This window comes from Tupaia chinensis, unplaced genomic scaffold (assembly GCF_000334495.1).
Source record: "Tupaia chinensis unplaced genomic scaffold, TupChi_1.0 Scaffold144952_1, whole genome shotgun sequence".
Lineage (NCBI taxonomy): Eukaryota > Metazoa > Chordata > Mammalia > Scandentia > Tupaiidae > Tupaia > Tupaia belangeri.
The window spans coordinates 3570944-3591828 of record NW_006204812.1 but is presented as its reverse complement, the minus strand read 5'-3'; the positions used below and the strand labels follow the sequence as shown (position 1 = coordinate 3591828).

Below are 20885 nucleotides of genomic sequence, written 5' to 3'. Positions count from 1 at the left end.
CTCCTCAGAATCAAATTACAGGAGACCTTTGTGAAGCATTTTTCCTTCTCATTTGACAAATGTAATCAACTACCTCTATTATAGGTGGCAAAATATTTTCCTTCACAAATTCTCCCTTCTTTTCTCATTCTATCACTTAAATCATGCATGATATGTTCTTTCAGTGGTTTTGAAATGCCAGATCATTTGCATAAATATCTTCACTTCACTGTCTTTCAGTATGAATGAGCCAAATGGAACGGTATGGTACACAATAAGGAATCCATTTATTTATTCCCCATACCCCCACATTTAGCAAAATAACTGATTCTGATTTTTGTTGACTTGCAAAAAAATGTCATCTCCCTGGGGCCAAACCTGTGAGAGTTCTGAGGGCAGCTTTATGTAGGTCCAGTTCAGATGTGCTTCGGTTCTGGTCAGCTCTCTGCTGGCTCAATGCATGGTTTTCTTAATGCATGCAGTTTGAATTTTTTCCTACTGTGTAAAAGTTTAACTGGAACAGAATAATATTGAGAATTGCTTTAAAAAAAATTAGAAGATCATAGTAAGTTCTCCTGGAGTAAGCTGTATGTAGAGGTTCTTGTCATGGACTGTGGCTGATTGCAGTTCTTTTAGTAACTCAGTGATATAGCTTAGAAACATGTGGTAGTTCTGAATGGACAGGTCAATCAATCTTTTGGACTCGGCAATAAATTTTTCATAGTAATCACAGAGTTGGTCTGAAACATCCTGCAGCTTGTATTTGAACTGCTGGTGGTAATCAGAAATGATTTTCTTCATTCTAATAGCCCAACTTTTAATTATTTCCTGAGCAGTAGTAGAAAGCTCTGCAATCTTCTCTTCCCTTTCCCATCTACATCAACAAGGATGCTACTATATTCCTGGATATCCCTGTACACAAACTGCACAACCTGACTGGATAATTGGGAAGCAAAGCCAGTAGCACTGCCCATGTATTTGGAATGGAAGTCCTTGAGGGCAACTACTAGGCTCTTGATCAGGTTGACAATTTTTTCTTCAAGTTCATAATATTTCACTGACCAGCCTACTACACTTGGATCAAAATATTCTTCACGAAGAGCCTTTATGTACTGATGCATTTGCTGTAGTCCTTCAGAAGCTTCGTGAAGTTTGTTCTCAACAAGTTCATTGAACTTATCAAGGTAAAGGTATATGTTTCCTTTTAGGAATTCAGAAGCATATGGAATATAATAATAGACAGTTGAATTGATCTCAGATTGGATAGCAGTAATAAGGTAAGTACGTTTCCCCTCCTTTAAGTGTATAAGTTGTTCTTCTATCTCGTCGAAACTTGATTGTAAAACATTCTGAATATCACTTAACAGCTCTGTAGTCTCGAGAGATCGAAAGTAATCAAGGGCACTTTCGACTTCTTGTAATAGAGAGTCCAACAGTCTACTAGACTCCTGGATTATATCCATTAGTTTATAGTCATATGAATGAAAGGGATATTTAATTGTTAGGTTATTGATTAATTCAGATTTATTCCCTAGGTATTGAAAATAAGAAAACAATGTTCCTGACCCAACACGGATATTTGAACAGATGTGGATCATTGCCTTCCCTACTTCACTTCTAGCCACATTGCTGAGTTCTTCGGCAGTGTAGTTCCCAGATTTCCCCAGGAGATGGAATCTGGTGTGCTTCAGGAAATCAAAGAATGACTCAATCATACGCTTGATTATCTTATGGTATTCTTGAGTAACTTGTATTAAGCTGTCAAACACCTTATCCTTGAATCTCTGGTAACTGTCTTGGCCTTCTTGAGCCAACATTTCCTGGTACAGATTCTGGGCCTTATTTTTCCACTCCTCATAGATTCTAGTGGTACCACTGGCTGCTCTCTGGAGCTCCACTTCCATCTCATCAATTCGCCTCATAGCCCCTTGATAGGCCCACTCAGCATTGTTCTGCAGACTTCTTCTTAGTTTTGAAGGAACATCTCTCAGATTAAGTCCCGTGTGTTCCCGGTGGTACTTGTCCACATAATCATAAAGGGTCCCTGTGGCCTTGGGCACACTGTCTTTCAGGGAGCTTAGCAATCCAGAAACAGCTTCTTCTTCCCAGTTAACTTTGATCTGAATTTCATCATTAGATTCCTGGAGCCTCAATTCAGTTTTGATTATGCTGAGTTTTTTATCCGGAGAGGACTAAAGCCAGCAAAAAAAAAAAAAAAAAAAAAAAAAAAGATTAAAAAAAAGATGAAAAGAACATGTTTTCAATTACTCTGATTGCATAATGTACTATGTTAAAACTTCATTAGCAATTAAAAAGATCAGAGAATCTTTCATATATTCTGAAGGAGATTTATCTTTCATATATCAGTTCATGTGTTTGTTTTATGGTTAAACAAGTTCACTGTTGTTAATTCCTGTTTATCACATGTCCCAGAGAGGCTAAAAAATATGTTGACATTTACACAGTAACACTTAACATAAGGTTTCCCTAGGACTGAAAGTGGAAAAGGAGGAGGAAAAGAAAAAGGAAAAGGAAGTAGAGGAGAAAGGTGAGAAAAGGACAGGAAAAGACAAATAGCAAAAGAGGAAAATGTCCAGAGCCCACCCAGCAGAGATCCAGAGTTCTCATGTCAGTGCTCATTCTCCAAGCCTAAAACAGACTTTAGTAACAGAACAAGAGTAGGTCTTCTCTTTGGATAATGGAAGCTTTTTTTCTTGTTTCTTTTTTAATTGCTAGAGGGTGCATATGCTCACCAGAGACAGACAGAGACAGAGGGAGAAAGCACTTCCCAATTGGGCATGGGCCACTCTACAATCCCTTCTCCACTGCTCCATCCTGTTGGAATTTTGGTACACATACATAGGAGCCTAGCATATTTTTTAAGCTGTGGAGGCCAGGATTTGAACCATGGTCAGACATGTGGGGTCTGGATCCCTTAACCACAAGGCTATTGGGCTGGACTAGGTAATAGCATCTGTGATTTGACCCTGGCAGAACTTGTAAATGGCACGAGAAGGGTTTCACAGACCTCATTGTACAATATTATTTTGGGGAAGAATTTTGAAGCCTCAGATATACCAGATATCTATTTGAACAAATATACTCTAAATACAGCAGAGTTTGCTCATATTTAGGTATAGTAAAATAACAGTGCTAATATGACATATTTTCGTCTAATCATTGAATTCAATAAAAACTTATTGTTATTACTGTGTGGAGAAGTTTCTGAACCTGCTCACCATCTGACTGTCATCCATTAGGAAACCTCTGAGAGAACACCCTGTTTGGAATTAAATTTATCTGGCCACTTTTGAGGGTGTGTAACCCATTAGATGGGGCTCACCTGGGGGTGATAGTAGAAGTCCCATTTAAAAAAATCATTGTCATCTTCCAAGTCCATGCCCACAGTGCCGATGGTTGGGGAGCTTGCTGAGGAGAGGATCCTTTTTTCGTCTTCTTGGTAGTGCAGGTGGACATCAGTGAACACTTGGCTGGTGATGTCAAGGTGAGCCTCTCCTTCCCAGGTCCTGAGAGAAGAAAAGATGAGCCATTATGGAAGGGGCATGGAGATGGCAAAAATTATAAAGCATTTTGAAAAGGGATTAATAAGAGCTCCATACTCAAGTCCTTTATATTTGCCATCTTCTTTATATTCTGCACTGAAGTCCTGGTGTACAAGTGTTCCTTTGTTCTTACAGACTAACATGCCATCTTCAATTTTGTGTGTTCCCACAACTGTATAGAAAAGATATATATTTCATTAGATTAGTAACTATAGAAGGTAGACATTTTCATTGTGAAAACCAGGGAAATACTATCTTAATCAAATATTTTACCTATATTCCTAAAACAGGCAATGTGCATGCATTAGAAGATGCAAATAGAAGATATGATTAGTCATAAAATAATTACAGAAAAATCTGTATTTTCTTTGAACTCATTTCATTTGAGTGTCAGATTTTCTATATTTTGATCATCCTGTGTGGAGTATATGTATCTCCTTCTCCCTTTAAATCTTGCAATAGTGAGTAATTGTGCTTCTAGTCATATAAATACATAATTGTTTCATTTATAATGTATATTGAAAACAGATCATTGAGTAGAGGAGTCAGGACATTTTCTTACCATTTAGTTTATATTCCAGGAACTGTATGGTTGAGTTGCATGTGGAATCCAGGAATGTTTCAATATGATCTGCATTATTTTTCAAACCAGCACTCCAAGTGGTATTATATGCTGGAGAAGACACCTCCAAATGTGCAGTCAGTGCTCCAAAGGAAGGGATGACAATTCCAGCAGGTATAGAGAATGTAATGGAAGGGATCTCAATGGTCTGTTCAGGTATGGCGATGGTAGGCAACTCAAAGTCTGCAATCATGTGGGTTACCTCATTTAGATCCAAAACAGCACTGCCAACTGAAACACGTTTTGGAAGCGTCAACTGGGCCACAATTAACTGAGATGTAGGCACGGTTATCTCAAAGAAGGGAACTGAGGAGTCTTCTGGTTCAGAATATTTTGTTAACACATCGATTTTAGGGAATTTTATTTTGGGTAGTGTTGGTAGGTTGATGGCAAATGGTAAGGTACTTAGCTTCTTATAGACTTTTATTTCACTGAGGTCAAGTTTGTAGGATGGAATTTGAAGATCTGTAAATGGTACTTGAAAGGTAGGTGTGACAAAAACTGAATTTAGACCATTTTGCTTCAGCCCAGGGATAAGGAATGTATCAGCCAATTCTTGCACAGGGACAGAGAAGGGATAGCCATTGGGGTTTTTGGTATACACAAGGGCAGTTGAAGCATGAAGAGTGTGTCTCCTGTCAATGTCAGTGGTTAAATCCAGTTTTAGGAGATCCCATAAACTCTTATCATAAACTGGTAGGATGATATTTTTAAGGAACCATAGGTGTCCTTTTAAGGATCCTGCAACATCAAGGCGTAGCTCTTCTTTGTCATTGGAAAGTTGTATACTGTTCTGGAGGGACTTTTGCTGAAACTCGACTTGACTTTTCCAGTTGACCTTCTGGTTCTTTGTGTTAGCATTCAGGCCCACTTCCAGGACAAAGTCAGAAATATCAAGAAGAGGATTGCGCTGTCTTACTCGAGCCTGAGCAATGGCTAACATTTCCCATGGGGCAAATTCAAGAGTGGCTTTGCTTGCCTGTTCTCCTTCTGAGAAAAAGAGGCCCATTAGCAGTAAGCGGTTTTTTGTATTGCATTCCCAAATGGCATAGATGCGCTGGAGAGTGACTTCTCCAGCAAAACTTTTTTTTACTTCCAAGTTCCAGATTTCATCAACATTGGAAGTTGCTTGCAGCCTCACTGAAGACCGAGTACCCTTGGAATTCAAGTAAGTGCTGGCCTCATTGACAATAGTTCCTGAATATCCTAGTGAAAGGACCGAACCCTTGACATCTCCTTTGGTAGAGGACTCAATGGAAAAGTAAGAGGTGAGGCTTTCTAAACTGAGCTTGTGGTCAACTGCCCCTTTAGCAATAAAATGCAGCTTTGGGGAGTTGAAATCATACTTTAATTCAATGGTTGACAAGACTGTTGGTTTTGATTTCATATTTCCATTAAGTTCTTGCTTGAAATTCATTCTCAAAATGGGAACTTGGACTTTTGCAGTTGTTGTCACTGATGCTTCCATGTTTTTCTTGGTTAAGCTAATGGTACTGTCATGACTGCCTTCCACAAATTTGTTACTCAGAGACAGAGCTGCGGCTAACTTCAGCCCTCTTTTTCTTGTCAGACTTGAGGTGCCCTCTAATTTGTATTGCAGTGCATCAATGACGGATGAAGAGGATGAAAGGAAATGTGCAACAATATCTGATTGGTTATAAAGTCCAGCATTGGTATTGAGCGTGATGACACTTGATTTAAAGGAAAAATCATAAGTAATGTTGCCCATGGCTGGAATGAAAATATTGTCTACAGCACTTAATTTCTTGAAATCTGGAAGAGAAAGCTTAAAAAGATTTGTAGGGACACGAAGGTTGGGCAGCTCTAGCTCTAACCTGTATGAAGGCACAGAGAAGCCACCCAAGATGGTGACACCAGGAGTGCTGATTGCTTTGGGGATTACATGGCTGAATGCCAACATCTCTACTGTGAATGAAGACACTTCGACATTGACAACAGGAATAGTGTACCCAGGAATCTGAAAGGTCCTGGGGAGCTCGTTGAGGGATTTTTCAGCTTTGTACTTATCAAACTTAACTTTGGCCTCATTATAAGATTTGATGAGAAAGTCTAATGCATTCTTTCTGACTTTCTCAAAATGCCTGTCAAAGGAGTCAACAAACTCATAAAACACACCCAGTGGAACTACGATGGGATTCTTGTCTTTGTTTTTCTTATACTGAGCCCTTATATTTAAATCAAATGATTGCTTGGTTGTTTTCAAGAACTCCTTCAAGCCTGTTTTTTCCCATAAGGAGAAATCTTTCAGTGGGGGAGTTGTAAGTGTTGTATAAGGTAGATTCATTTCAGGAATTGTTAAAGGGATGTTTAAGAAATCCAGGTTGGCCTCTCCATTCATTCCTATGTGGGCCTTGATGCTGTTCTCATTGTTTCCAGCAGAGAAATTTTGACTGTACTTGTACTGATTGAACCTGGCACTTGCTTGCCAACTTGCTTGCTGGGCACTAGGACTCAAAAACAGTGCATAGTTATTCAGGAAGTCTATTTTCCCTGTCAACTTTAATGGAAAACTAACTTTCAAATTCCCCTCATTATTTGTGGATGCAGTAATCTCAAATGGCTGTGCTGAAAAGAAGAGAGAATTTCTCAAAGTTCCAATCACTTTTCCATTTAAATGAGCATCATGGTTGCCAGTTATTTCTGCCTTTCCTTCTCTAAGCAGGGTGGTGCCTTTTGCAGTTAGAACGCTGCGACCCACATGCTGGGATTCGACTTGTGACTGAATTTCAAATTTAGAAAAGTTGAAGAAGCCAGATTCATAAGCCAAGTTTTGATTTACCCTCAGGTGTTTGCTATTGATCTTATTAGACAATCCAAAGGAAGTGATGGGTCCTTCCACAGTGAAGCTAACTTGCGACTCATGTGTTCCCTCATCTGAGAATTTGGGGCAGGCCCATTTCCATGATCCTGTTCCAGAAGAAGTCCATGCTATATGTCTGGTTTTCAACAATGCCTTGATTTCATTGCGCAGGTCAGCCTGACTGGAGATGTCCAGTTTTGGGATGTTCAATTTGTGGACGTACTTTGTGTTGCTGTCCAGGGTGAGCTGATTGTTTACCCTGACGATCACACTATGACTCAGCTCCACTGTATTCTTTTCTGTGTGTAAACTTGCCACTGCATCTGATTTCCCCTCAATAGCATTTTCCAAAAATAGCATCTCACTCTTTTGCTCTGTTCTCAGGTACTTGCTCGAGAACTTCATGGATTCCTTCAGAACCAGTGGATCAGCCTGAGGGTCTGAGAGTTGAGCATTAGCTTGAAAATCAAAATTGAGAACTTCCAACTTGGACTCTCCTTTGGCAGTGATGGTAGCAGTCATCTCTGCTTTGTTCACTGAAGTAGTTACATTCTGTATGTCAGCTTTTGCATCTAATGTGAAAAGGGGAGATTGAATTTTCAAAATGGTATACAGCTTGCCAAAAGTAGGGACTTCGATTGTATGTGAGATGTGGGGAAGCTGGAATTCTGGTATGTAAATGTCAGGCACTTGAAAATCTTTAAGGTCTAGATTTGGGATTATATATTCTGGAATTGTGATTTCAGGTAAATGGAAATCTGGCATAGTGATTCTAGCAAGAAGGGTGTCCTCCATCTTCAGGTCCCTCAGATTCACTTCTGGAAGTGGCCACTGCAGTTCACTGTTTAGCATTTGGTCAATGGTTCTGATGATCTTTATTTTTATTTCTACTAAATCAACAGTAAAAGAAGGAATGTGCAAGGTATTGAGGATAGTAAATGCTGGTGTGGAAAACTTGGATGGGATTTTTATATCCTTCAACTCTTTAAAGTTTATCTGGACTGATGGAATCCTCAGATCTGTCAGGGGGACTATGAAGACAGGAGTCTGGAAGGTAGCTTCCTGAAGAGCACGAAGACTGACTTCAAAGGCAGGCATGGTTCCGAGAATGGTCTGGATTTCAGGAACAGTAAACCCTTGTTCTACCAATGTTTTCACATTTTCAGCCCACTCTTGGATAGAATACTGCTCGGCAAAGTCAGTAAGGTTCTTAGCAGCAAGACTCCACCAGTCAGAAATATAGGTGACAAGTGTGCTATAAACCTGGCCTATCAGAGACAGGTATCTTTCAAGTTCATGTTGAATGTCCATTTGATACATTCGGTCTCGTGTGTCTTCTAGGGTGTCTAGGAATTTGGCTTTCATTTGAACCAAAGATGCTGAACTTGAAACATCATGTAACCAACTGACAAGAAAAGTTAGTTCGGTGTCCTCTAGGTATTCCAGACAGGTTTTGACTACCTCCTTGATGTCTTCTATAGATAGTTTTAGAGCTTCAACTTTCTGTGGTAGTCTCAGAGCCTGAATTTCATCATTGAGTCTCTGAGTTATCTCACGGATTTTGGTGTTGGTTTCATCTACAAACTGGTGGTAATCAAATGACTTTAGTTTTTGTACCAACGTGTCAAGGAATTTGTTTACTTCTTCAATAAAATTTTTAAAAGATGATGCTTTAAGCTGCTCGATAGCATCATCAATAAACCCCACGAGTTTCTCAAAGTAGTATTTTATCTCAATTCGTTGTAGGACAATGGTTAGCTTCTGAACAGTTTCCTTCAATTTGTTTCGGTGGGTCAACTGTACAAATTTATTCATCAACATTTGGATCTGTTGGTCTATTTCATATGTCTTAATGACTTTGTGGAAGAAGTCTCCGAAAGCACTGATTTTCTCAGTTACTTCAAAACCTTCAATCTGACTTGTAACGAAATGTTTGACAGACTCGATAATGTCCTGTATTCTTTGAAATGGAATTGTAGTTCTCAAGCGATCTAAAAGCACTCTGACATCGATAGCCTCGACTTGCTGTTTTAACTTTTCTGCAAAGTGCTGAATGTCTATATTCTGAATCTGTGTCTTGAGTTGCTGCAGTTTTTCTTGTATCTGGATTTTGATTTGATACTTAGTATCTACGTTTTGAACCCAAGATGCAGTACTAGTTCCAAGTTTATTAAAATCAATGTTTTCAATAAACAAATGTATATCATGGATTATTCTTACTACATTTACACGAATATGATAACGTTCATCGAGAATTTTTAATTTTTCAATGATTTGGTCAATAATCTTAGCAACAGCTGTTTTAAAATCATGGATATCATAATTATCTTTAATATACTGATCAAATTGTATCACATATGTCTGTAGTTGAGATATTTTTTCATTAAAATTGACTTTGGCACGATCTAATGCAATTTGTAGATCATTTTCTGTAATTCTGTATTTTTTGGCCAAAGTAATTAGTTTCTCCTTGGCACTTGTAACTTGTCTCTCCCAATTCAGTGTTTTCAGATAATCATTAACTTGCTGTGGGAATTTGCCCAGGGCCGTTTTGTATTTCTCCACAAACTGATCAATATTGATACGTTTCAGTTCTTTCTGTATGGTTTCCAGAGAAGTTATAATTACCATTCGATTTCTCTCAAAATATTCTGGCAGAGTTTGGAAGAATGGAAGGTTGATGGTGTGAACATCTTGGTTCTTATCATACATTACAACAGCAACCACTGTGAATTCTTGGGGCTTGCTGATAGCATCTCTCAGCTCTAAAGTATCAATGACATTGATGGGCTCATGGTGTAAAAATGGTACGTTAATTGGGTAGTCTAGCAGAGTGAGGTCAGCCAGGACTCGTCCGTTCAGCTCCACACCAATTTTGTCTTTGGTGTTGTAAGCATCAAAGTCCTGGCTGTATTCATTGTTGTTCAATTGGGTCTTGAGTTTCCATGTGCCTGTCTGCTCAGCTGGAGTAAGCAGGGCTTTGGCTTTGTGATCAAGAGTTGTACTGATGCTTTCCCTGGACATGAGATGGTGACTGGTGGATCCTTTGTAATCATGAGAGAAAGTAAAGGCCAGAGGTTCTGCTTTCAACAGGAATTTGCTATACAACTGCCCTGTGTGTTCTCCCCAAAGAACCAGCTTCCCATTGCCATTTGTATGTGCATCAATGGTCATGGTAAATGGTGCCATCACAGAACGGAAAACATTGCTGAAATGCAGCGAGTCTGAATTACAGTTTGTACTGATGTCAATGGTTGAAGCCAGCCCGGCAATGTTTGTACTGAGTCGGTGGCTAAACTCCACACCTTGAACCTTAGCTATAGTGTCAGCTTTATAACTAGCTGACAGGTCAGCATAAGAAATGGTGTAGATGTGTTTTATTTCATTGTTTTGGTAGGCTCCTTTCAGGTTCCCACCCACATTCAGCTTCAGGGGTTCAAGCCGTAACTTTCCACTATTGGTCAGATCCAAAGCATTGTATTTCAGGTCACTGTTTAAGGTAGTGATGAGAGAAAACGGCCGTAGCTGCAAATTAAAATTTTGCTTATAAAACTGGTCAGAGCTGTAGATGTTGTCAAGTTTCGAAGAGAAGTCCAATGATAGACCTGCAATGGCCAGACTGTTTGTGTAGTCAAGTTTCATATCTGCGTATGATCCCATTATGTCGTTTGACAACCTAAGTCCTTCCTGGTTGATTTTGAAGTCAAGGATGTTTTTGCTGTCGACACCCAGAATCATGGCCTGATAAGCACTTCCCAATGATACCTCTGAGAGAGTGGCTTTTCCATCTAGACTAAATTTTGCATTGTGTTCCTTGAATCGGCCATTTGTGGTTGATTTCAAAGATGCCCCAGAGAGGCCAAGCTCTGCATTCAGCTCATTCTCTAGCAACAGGGGACTATACTTCAAGTTGGTTGTTGCGCTGGTGGATATTCCACTTTGGACAATTCTTAGTGTTGCCTTGTGAGCACCACTGTTAACTCTGTCAGTGCCCAAGATGACAGCATTTAATTCAAGGCCATGGGAATTTAGTGATCCAGAAAGCAAGGTGAAGAGCCTCAATGATTTGTAATTGGCCTGATACTCAGAACGGAGCAATGCATTTTGCTTAGAGAAGGTCAGATCCACCTTGTTTGAAGTGGCAAAGTCCTCATACATTCCGTTGGTATCAGATTTCAGAGTCAGCTCATAGTTCTCATATTTCAAGGAAGCAGTGTTTTTAAAGATGCCCCTTTGCAGATCAGAGGTGGAGGTGAGGGAAAGGGTTCCATCTTCATATCTTCCTATTACCTGGTTGGTGCCCTGGAGGTAGGAGGAATTAAACCTCAGGTTGGACTCTCCACTTAGTTGGCCAGTGGCAGTATCTCTTTGATAAGACAGATCATATGTGCCTTCGGCATAGAACGAAGAGGCTCTGAACTGTCCATCAACCTTGACCTCTTTGACATACAAATGCTGTTTCTTTTTTGAGTCCAGATGAACTGAAGCCGACATCTGTGGTCCCCAGGCACTAGATGCATCAAAGGTCAGTAAGCCTTTTGAAGCAGGGTTGTTTCCAACTCTTTCCACGTGGCTGAATTTGATATTTGAATCTAAAAATTTGTGGTGTAGAGATCCATCACATGACAATGTAAATGTGTTCCTGTGGTCATATGTTGTTTCTCCAGATCCTAATATAAAAATGAAAGAAATCAATTAAATTAAGCAATACATTTCCAGAACAATCTTTACATTGAAAGGGTTTCAATACTAAAGTCCCATGTGTCTGTGTCAGTTGGACACTAGTTTCCTCCAACTATAATGAAGATATAAAATCTGATAGCAAAAGGCATTCCTCTAGGAAGCCTTCCTTGACCACCGCAGACCTTGGTGGGTTCTCTATCAAGTACTTCCATTGTACCTTACACTTAAACACCTGGAATTATAAATACTGATTTACCTGCCTGCTTTTTTTGGTTACTGCCTAGTAGACTATTTAATATGTATATATTATACATTTAATAAATATTGCTATTAGTTGAATGAGTGAAGAGACTTTTATATAGCAAGGAAAAATCTATAAGAAAGCCTAAGCCCTTTTTCCCCTAGAGGAAAATTTTCTATCAGAGCCTGCAATGAATTAGTCCTGTGTACCTTTTATCTGAGAACTCACCTTGTACATTATAGGAAAGCAGGTCCACCACAGAGTCAGCCTTCATGTGGTATTGAGCTTGAAGGCTAAAGTGGTCTGTGCTGGTGTTGCCACCAGTGTAGGAGGCAGACCAGTTGTACAGGTTGCTGTAGACATTTGTGGAGAGGTCTAGAACACCCAAGAGAGGCACTCGCAGTTGGTAGAACTTGGGAATTGTGAAAGTGGGGACTTGGAACTCTCGAGATGGTAGGTAGAGTCCCACAGATTTGAAGTTGAGGGCTGGTGTCTGAAGAGTCTCAAACATCTTTAGATCTTTGGAGGATTTGCCACCAAAAGGCAAAGGAATCTCAATCTTCACACTGTTCTTGTTCAAAGTATATTTGACCCGGCCATCACTGCAATGAACAACAAAGACAATATTCCCATAGTCTGAAGATTTTGAGGTTCTCTACCCTCTGACTTTCCAAGAAATATTGCATGTGCCCCATTCCCAAACCAACTCTTGATCCTCCCAATGCCTGGAACCCTTCTGCTTTGACCTCCACCTGCAAAGCACTCAAACCCTTTCAAAAGCCTCCTAAGAGCCACTTCTCACCATTACCACTCCATTAAAGTCATAGTTAATTTCTCTTGCTCCTATACTCTCTTACATGTAACTAAAAGAACATGCAATAATTCTGCTTAAGTAATTTGTGATTGTTTATTGGCTGGTGACTCCATGATGTCTTCCTGGGAGAAAGGACTAAACATTACGCAGTTACTGTCTTCTAGCTATACCTATTGTGTCATTAGAAAAGCCATGACATATTTTTCTATGCAAAAATACATCATGACTTTTCCAACAACCCAATAGTTTGGGGTTTTGCACGCAGGGGACACCTGATGCATCTTTGTAAACTGACTGAGGTAACAGGGTGTGTGGAAAGCACAGAGGTGTGGCATACAGTGAACTTGGATGACAGCTTTAGTTTTTCCATTAATTGGTGATCTTCTCTAAGTGAAAACCCTCTCTGGGTTTCAGTGATGCTATCTACCTCACAGGGATAATAGCATCCTTTCTGCTGACCTCACAGAGCTGGCCTTGGATGTCAAATGTGAAAAAATACCTCAAATCACTTTGCAATCTTTTCAATATTATACACATACAAGGGACCATGATGGTAACTTACAGAGAAAAGAGAAAGGCAGGACCATAGTATTTAACTGTGATAAACAAACTGCTCATTACTTCATTCTAACGGGCTGGGTGCCGCCTTGCCAGGATGCTGACAACCAATGGGAGGGTGACTGAGAACACTTGACCCTGTCTGATTCTAAAGTTCTGCAGCTCTGTCTTTTCAGAATAGCAGAGAAGACTGTTGGTCAGAAACAACGTAGCGAAGAAAGGTCCCTGGGTCCTCAGGAGCTGCCTCCTTTTCTCTTAAGTTTGATAGGTTTTGCCTTACCTATTGTGTCATTAGAAAAGCCATGACATATTTTTCTATGCAAAAATACATCATGACTTTTCCAACAACCCAATAGTTTGGGGTTTTGCACGCAGGGGACACCTGATGCATCTTTGTAAACTGACTGAGGTAACAGGGTGTGTGGAAAGCACAGAGGTGTGGCATACAGTGAACTTGGATGACAGCTTTAGTTTTTCCATTAATTGGTGATCTTCTCTAAGTGAAAACCCTCTCTGGGTTTCAGTGATGCTATCTACCTCACAGGGATAATAGCATCCTTTCTGCTGACCTCACAGAGCTGGCCTTGGATGTCAAATGTGAAAAAATACCTCAAATCACTTTGCAATCTTTTCAATATTATACACATACAAGGGACCATGATGGTAACTTACAGAGAAAAGAGAAAGGCAGGACCATAGTATTTAACTGTGATAAACAAACTGCTCATTACTTCATTCTAACGGGCTGGGTGCCGCCTTGCCAGGATGCTGACAACCAATGGGAGGGTGACTGAGAACACTTGACCCTGTCTGATTCTAAAGTTCTGCAGCTCTGTCTTTTCAGAATAGCAGAGAAGACTGTTGGTCAGAAACAACGTAGCGAAGAAAGGTCCCTGGGTCCTCAGGAGCTGCCTCCTTTTCTCTTAAGTTTGATAGGTTTTGCCTAGATGCCTGTTTTGGCAGACATAAGCCCTTTCACAATTATCTGCTCTGTTCAACTTTGCAGCTCAGCCATGGACCTCAGAAAAGCCCATGTGACACAGGCCACTTGTCTTCTTAACCCTGAGGACGATACTGAGAGCAGTCAACCTAGAAAGGCCTATAATCTTTCCAGCTCATGCTCTGGTTTTTATTTTCATGAAATTAAGCAATCGAAACATTACATGTAGTTTTATAAACACAGAAATAGACCAAGCAGTTGGAATCTGACTTCCCTTCCCTGTGAGGATTAATTAGGTTATGTTGCTAAACTGAAAGCTTCTCTTAGAATGCTTCTTTATTCATTGTTCAATGGCCGTTCTGATCCTCCCTAGCAAACAGCAAGGCTGTGCTCAATAATCCTCCAGCTATTTTTGAATTCTTCACGAAAAATGGTGAGCATATCCTGATCTAGAACAAAAATGTGGGTGTTTACTTATAACAGAAAAAAGCTGAATGGCTTTCAGATTCAGGTTGTAGTGAATAAAATAACTTACAGTGAAAGTACCAAAATCTCAACTCTCTTAGGGTTCTCCAGACTGGGTTGGCATTCACATTCTTACTTTATGCAAAAGTGCCTGCTGTTTATACTACAGGTATTAATGTCTTTAAAAGGTTTCTATTATCTCCCTTAAACATTTTAGATTTAAAAAAGTCCAAAATCATGTTAAGTGAAATCTTCCATGTACTTTGCTTGATTTTATTTTTCTTTACCTTTTTAAGAAGAGGTTTTCTGGGATGTGGAAGTCTGGCAATCCCATTTGCTGGAGGTTTAACTCCTTGAGGCCACTGAGGTGATCTTGCAAAGTCTCGGCATAAGGAAGATTACCAGATACCTTCTGAAGCCATGCGTTTGTTGCCTATGACATGATAGAAGGCTTTTAGGGTAATGGGCATCATTGAGGCTCAAAGTACAATTCACTTTAGGTGACAATTGGATTTGATAGATCAGTTATTAGGCAGGATGATGCACTGAGATAAAAAAATCAATCAAGAAAAATGATGAATTTTGGTTGCCAGTCACAGATCTCTCGCTGCATTTTATGAAAGAAATATAACATAGATGCCCAGTCAATGTCCTGAAACTTCCTTTGATACTTTTAGGCACAGCCAACTCTTCTGCTTGGTACAATTTGCTGGGTATTTATCACATACAGTTTCATATAACTGGATAACGACACATGCATGCATGTTTCTCTCCCCCACAGGAATTCCCTGGGACCAGGAAGCATGCCTTATACACCTTTGGATAAACTCCTGTGGCTAACTCAGAGCTGCAGATGTAATGAGTAAATATAACCAAGTATTCATCGGCTGGCTGATTTATACTTACAACTATTAACTTGGAGCCCATGTGCCGGAAAGTCATGTCTGTTTGAGGAATTCTGTGGTCCAAGAGACTGCTGGCATACATTTGCAAGCTTCTAGGATAATCAGAGAGAGCCACAGGAAGATTGGAAGCCACTTTTTTGGTATCCACGTTGGTGCCCGTGTTCCATTCAAATTCAATCTTCTCTTCATCTGAAAATGCACATGTGATTAGTTGTCAGTGGTGCTAGGTCAGCCTGTAGCGAGGCTCTCCACACCTGCACTGGAGCACAGCTGAGGAGCTCACGTCAAGGAAGAGGCACATACCATAACGCCACGCGACCCTCTTGGAAATTGTTGAGCCGTAAGCGGTAGCAGACGAGTACATTTGGAGGAGCATTTTTATGGGTGACCAGTGCATGAGGATCTCACTTCTGGCTTCTGCTTGCAAACGGGGTATGGAAATAACACCTTTGATTTTGCCTTTTTCTTTCATGTCACAGCTATTGAAAAGGAAATCAGTTGGCATTAAGGATTTTGTCCATGTCAAGGAGGTAAGGAGAATGACAGTTAAAAATTCCATTTGTGGTGATAAAAATGAGACAAAAATGACTCAGAGGAATGACCTTTGAGGAAACTCATTAACTGCTAAAGCTAAAATTAAATGCAAATTCAGGACTTTGCATGGAGGCACAGAGGGAAACCACTTTGGATCCAGGATGGTATGCCATGCCGCGATCCCTTCTTCATTCTCTTCTTGGGATTTCGTTCTCCTGCATGTGGCAGGTATGCACACATGCCTGGTGTGTTTTTCAAGCCACTGAGACTGCACAGTCAGCCGTGTGGGATTCTGCTGCCTTAATCACCATGCTATTGGCTGATCCTTGGCATAATTTCTTTAACATATCAACACAACGCTTGACAAATGAATGCTAAGTGCCTGATAAACAGTAGAAGACCCACTGAACACCCAAGACCCACTGGTCATATACAGAGGGTCAAAACGTTGAAGGATGTATCTGTTACTCAGATTGAACACCAGAGACACATGTGCCTTGGTTGGATTTAAAGCCAGAGAAGAATGCCTGCACTTTATGGCAAAAAGTGAAGGACTGGAAGGTATAAAGGCATGGAGAAGAACTGTAAATACTAGAGACAGTGTGGGAGGAGGGTGGGCAATGCGGGAGGGTGAGAGGGAAGGAGTCAGTAGAAGAAAGAAGAAAAACATTTAAGGGACACAAAAATGGGAAATTATTTGTTGATGATATGTATGGTAATATCTTTGATTAAACCAATATATAGTGCATTCAGGATGGGAAAATTCATTTGGTATGCTGTAATGATACACAGTGACTGGATGTTAAAAAAAAAAAGTCTGGAGAAGAATTGAAAGAGCTACCAGATCCACTGCTCTGGTTAGATTACTCTGAGCTGTTCTTACCTTATGTGGCCCATGAGAGTGACCTCGGTGATCTTCTTGTTCTGAATGTCCAGGGTGAGTTTATAAGACTTTTTGTCCTGAGCAGAATCATCACTAATTCTGAGGACTGTTCCAAGGTCAACATCTAAATCTGGAATTTGGATTTCACTGGACAAAGTCATCCTCTCTCGATTGTATCTGAACATCATAATAGCCTCAGTCTGCTTCACACCTGAAAGTATGTAAGTGAATAAAGAAATGTGTGATAAGGCATTATGTTTTGGAAGAAAGGAGCAGAAAAGACAGAGAAAACCCAAGTATTTGATATGCTGATAGGAGGACGTGGTCCGGGATTACCTTCAATGTTTAACTCATTGATGTTCATATAGTCATTTAATTTGCAACTGCTTATTGATTGCCTATTCTACACTAGGCATTATTCTTGGCACTGGGGTGCGCTTTCCCTCACAGAGCATATGTTCTAGTGGGAAGGGGTATACAGACAATAAACAAGTAAATTACCTATGTCAGATGGTAACAGATGCTATGAAGAAAAGTAAAACAGTATATGAGACCCAAAGAAAGAGGTAGTAGAAAAGTTCTCTCCAGTAAGGGCATCTATAGGTCAGGGTCAGGATGGAGAGAGGCACTGAGCCATGTCAAGTTCTGGGAGCAGAGCTTTCTAGGAAGAGGGCTAGAAACTCAAAGGTCCTGAAGTGGAGAATATTTGCATATTCGGGCAACAGGAAGGGCTTGAAGTCCTTTTAGCTTAGGCAGACATGACACCTCTGTATTACTCTAGACACCTGTCTGGTTCTTTGCCACACCGGTCCTGGGCTCCCCTCTTCTTGACTCCTGCTTCATTTGTAACAAGATTTCCAAGTTTCCTTCAATTCATGGGTTCACTTATTTTATATCTTTGTAAAACTGTTTTTTTACGAAACAATAGTTTTTTCAGTATATATCCCTCACTGCTTTTTCCTGTGTGTGTGTGTGTGTGTTTCTAGTTAAATTTTGTGACATGCTGTAGCTACATAAAAACACCTTCCAAAGTGAACACCTAGATGAGCCTGGTCTCTTAAATATGCTACCCTAGTCCCCCTTAGCACCTTAGGGAACGGCAACTCCATTTTCATAGTTCTAACTAGCTCTTACAGCAGGCCTGGCACCCTGAGCAGACAATATTTGTTAAATATAGGGCCAGATGGCAGCACAGAGATATAACACAATGCTCTGCAAGGCTGACCCAAGTGGAAAGGTTCTGAGTTTGTGCCTGAAGACCTCCCTGAGTGTACTGGGCATGCACATGCCCATGATACAGGGCTGGCTGAGGCTAGGTGTGGCTCACAGCACCAAGACCCTGTTGAGGGTGCTCTCTTTCTCTCTCTCTCTCTCTCACTCATTGAAAAAGTAAATAAACTTAAAATACACCTGTTAAACATGTTAAATTAAATGTGTTCTCCTTGTGAGTCCTGAGACTGAACCAAAGGCAGAGACAAGGAAGCCCTTTCCTGGACACTCACCTTCTGCCCGAGCTACAAACTTCAGCGTGTCCACCAAGCCTCTGTCCTCTCTCTGGAGTTCATAGGTTGCGCTGGCAGAATAGTGCTCTATCTCTCCTGTGGGTTTCAGTTCCAGCTCAAATCTAGAGATGTGATGCAAACAGTGCATAATGTTAGAGTTTTTGAAGATGGTGATGACAACCCCAAGTAATTCAGTCTCAAGTGCAACAAAAAGGTGGTTCTTATTTTAATACTGTCTTTTGCTTTTTTTTTTTTTATTTTTGGAGAGGTTTTTGCTATAGGGTGTGTGTGTTCACCAGAAAGACAGAGACAGAGAGACAGAAAGCGAGAAATCACCCCCCCACACCCCCAGGGGGATGGCCACGCTGCAATCCCTTCTCCTCCATTCTCCTCTCAGGATCTTGGGCACACACGCACACACGCCTGGTGTGAGTTTAAGCCACCAGGTCTGGGATTTGAACTGTGGTTGACTACATGGGAGTCCAGTGACATAGCTATTATGCCAATTGCTGGTCCCTGTCTCTTGCTCTTAACCAAGGATAATCTTTATGATCCCTTTAGTCCCCTCAACAGCCCAAGGCAATGGCAGATTCCAGGATTCCTGGGCCTTGGACAAGCAGAGTAGGGAACTGGCTAGCTGTGCTAACAAAGCTAAAACCAAGCAGTGGAAACAAGAGCTGGAGACGAAGGGGCTGTAAGCATGGCAAATGCTCTGGGCATGTAGGTGGGCTCCAGGAAGAATACCACTGGGACTGCAGGCTCAGAAACACAGATACTAAATTAGGAGCAAATCAGAATCTATACTGTCATCTACTCATTGAGAGCCCAAGATAGAACAAGACTATCTAAAGTGCTGATCAGAAAACCACTGCTTTAAATACCCAAGAGGTGGTATAAACCTCTAAGGCTAGTGACACAGCAGATACTGGGCTAGGCATTGAGCATCTCTACCTGGTGTCTCCAGTCAGTGGATAGTAAGAGGCAGAGTCTATGGAGCTGGCGTTGGAGTAAGCACCGGTGGTGCAGTAGTTCATGCCAGTAAATAGGGGCTTGCAGGTTGACCAGGACTGTCTGTTTTCAATTAGAGGTGGGATCACTTCCGTTTTGGTGGTAGATACCAGATGCAATGTGTTGCTGGTGAAGAAAGGAAAACAACCTGAGTATCTGCAAGTCATGAGTTGAAACGAACACTACTAATTTTGTCATGTAAATGCTCCTTTAATCTTTTCTGTTTCTCCCATCTGTCCACCCCCACCTCAAATTTATTTGAGAACAATAGGAAGACCGTTAACATGACTAACCACCAGAGTGAGTATTACATTTCAGATATTGCTCTGAGTACTTTACATTTGTCACTTATAATTCCTGTAAGCACAGGATTTTCAGTTTACAATGACACAGAGGCTCAGGGGTTTTAAATAACTGATCACTGGGACCTGAAATGAGGTGTGCACCTTCTCCCAAATAATGCAGGATCAGGGAATCCTCTCTCTCTTTCATTTGCAATCTCTTACTCTCTACTGGTTTCTTCCTCTGGTATTTAACATGTGTGAGTCTTTTCTCCCTCCAAACTCATCTCGATGGGTTACAAGGCCTGCCACATCCCTGTGCACTTGACCAAGTCAAACTTTTTCCACTTCATTGAACCACATTTGTTTTCCTTCAGGCCATTAAGCTTTCTTTGCCTGCATAATTGGACACAGCCATCAGATATCAGCTCAATGTACCTGTTTCAGAAGGCTTTCTCCGGCTACCACAGGCCACATGATATGTAATTTCTAATACTTTAACACTGCCTCTAAACCCTCACTTTGTTACTACTTAATCATATGTCTTCCCTGTACACTTTGGCTCTGGAAGGACCTTGTGTATCTCACTTGACATGCTTGGTACATATTAGGCAATTAACCACTATTTTTGAGTGAACACATGGTTCCCAAAATATGGAAATTGAGGGAAGTCAGTGGTTGAAGACATCATTGAAAATAAAAAATCAGAGGCTGCATCCCATAATTATGAGATTAAGAGTTTCATGCTTTATCCACTGAGCTAACTATCATAAATCAGTATGTCCTTTGGTATTGTTCCTGGCTGGGGTGGGTGGGGGGTGGGATGTTCATTTGCTGAGGTTAATTTCTCTAGAACTAGTGTTTCTTTATTCTAAAAACAAATCAACCAGCCAACAAACAGGCAAATAAACAACAAAAACCCACAACTTAATAACAGCTGATTGGCCAGTAGGTCTTAATCAAATCTCAATGTGGAAAGAGACAGAACAATTTACTAAAATGTAGAAAGTAGAGGAAAGGGTATTTAGTGAGTCTAGGCTAGTCTGAAGATAGGCAATCCAGAACCTTCCTTTGATTCTCCTCTTT

At 40.6% G+C, this 20885-nt stretch overlaps 1 protein-coding gene across 1 annotated transcript in view; it reads right to left on the bottom strand.

Annotated features, from left to right (window-relative positions):
- Window positions 1-244: 244 nt before the first annotated feature.
- APOB (apolipoprotein B) overlaps window positions 245-20885 on the bottom strand; it is a gene marked incomplete at its 5' end in the record, with an annotated part of 42605 nt that continues 21964 nt past the window's right edge. The window contains 12 exon segments of the mRNA XM_027767947.1: window positions 245-845; window positions 848-2171; window positions 3323-3506; window positions 3600-3714; window positions 4105-11655; window positions 12138-12511; window positions 14974-15119; window positions 15593-15780; window positions 15895-16070; window positions 17009-17219; window positions 18511-18632; window positions 19462-19647. Of these exon segments, the coding sequence (XP_027623748.1) occupies window positions 532-845; window positions 848-2171; window positions 3323-3506; window positions 3600-3714; window positions 4105-11655; window positions 12138-12511; window positions 14974-15119; window positions 15593-15780; window positions 15895-16070; window positions 17009-17219; window positions 18511-18632; window positions 19462-19647 (10891 nt within the window).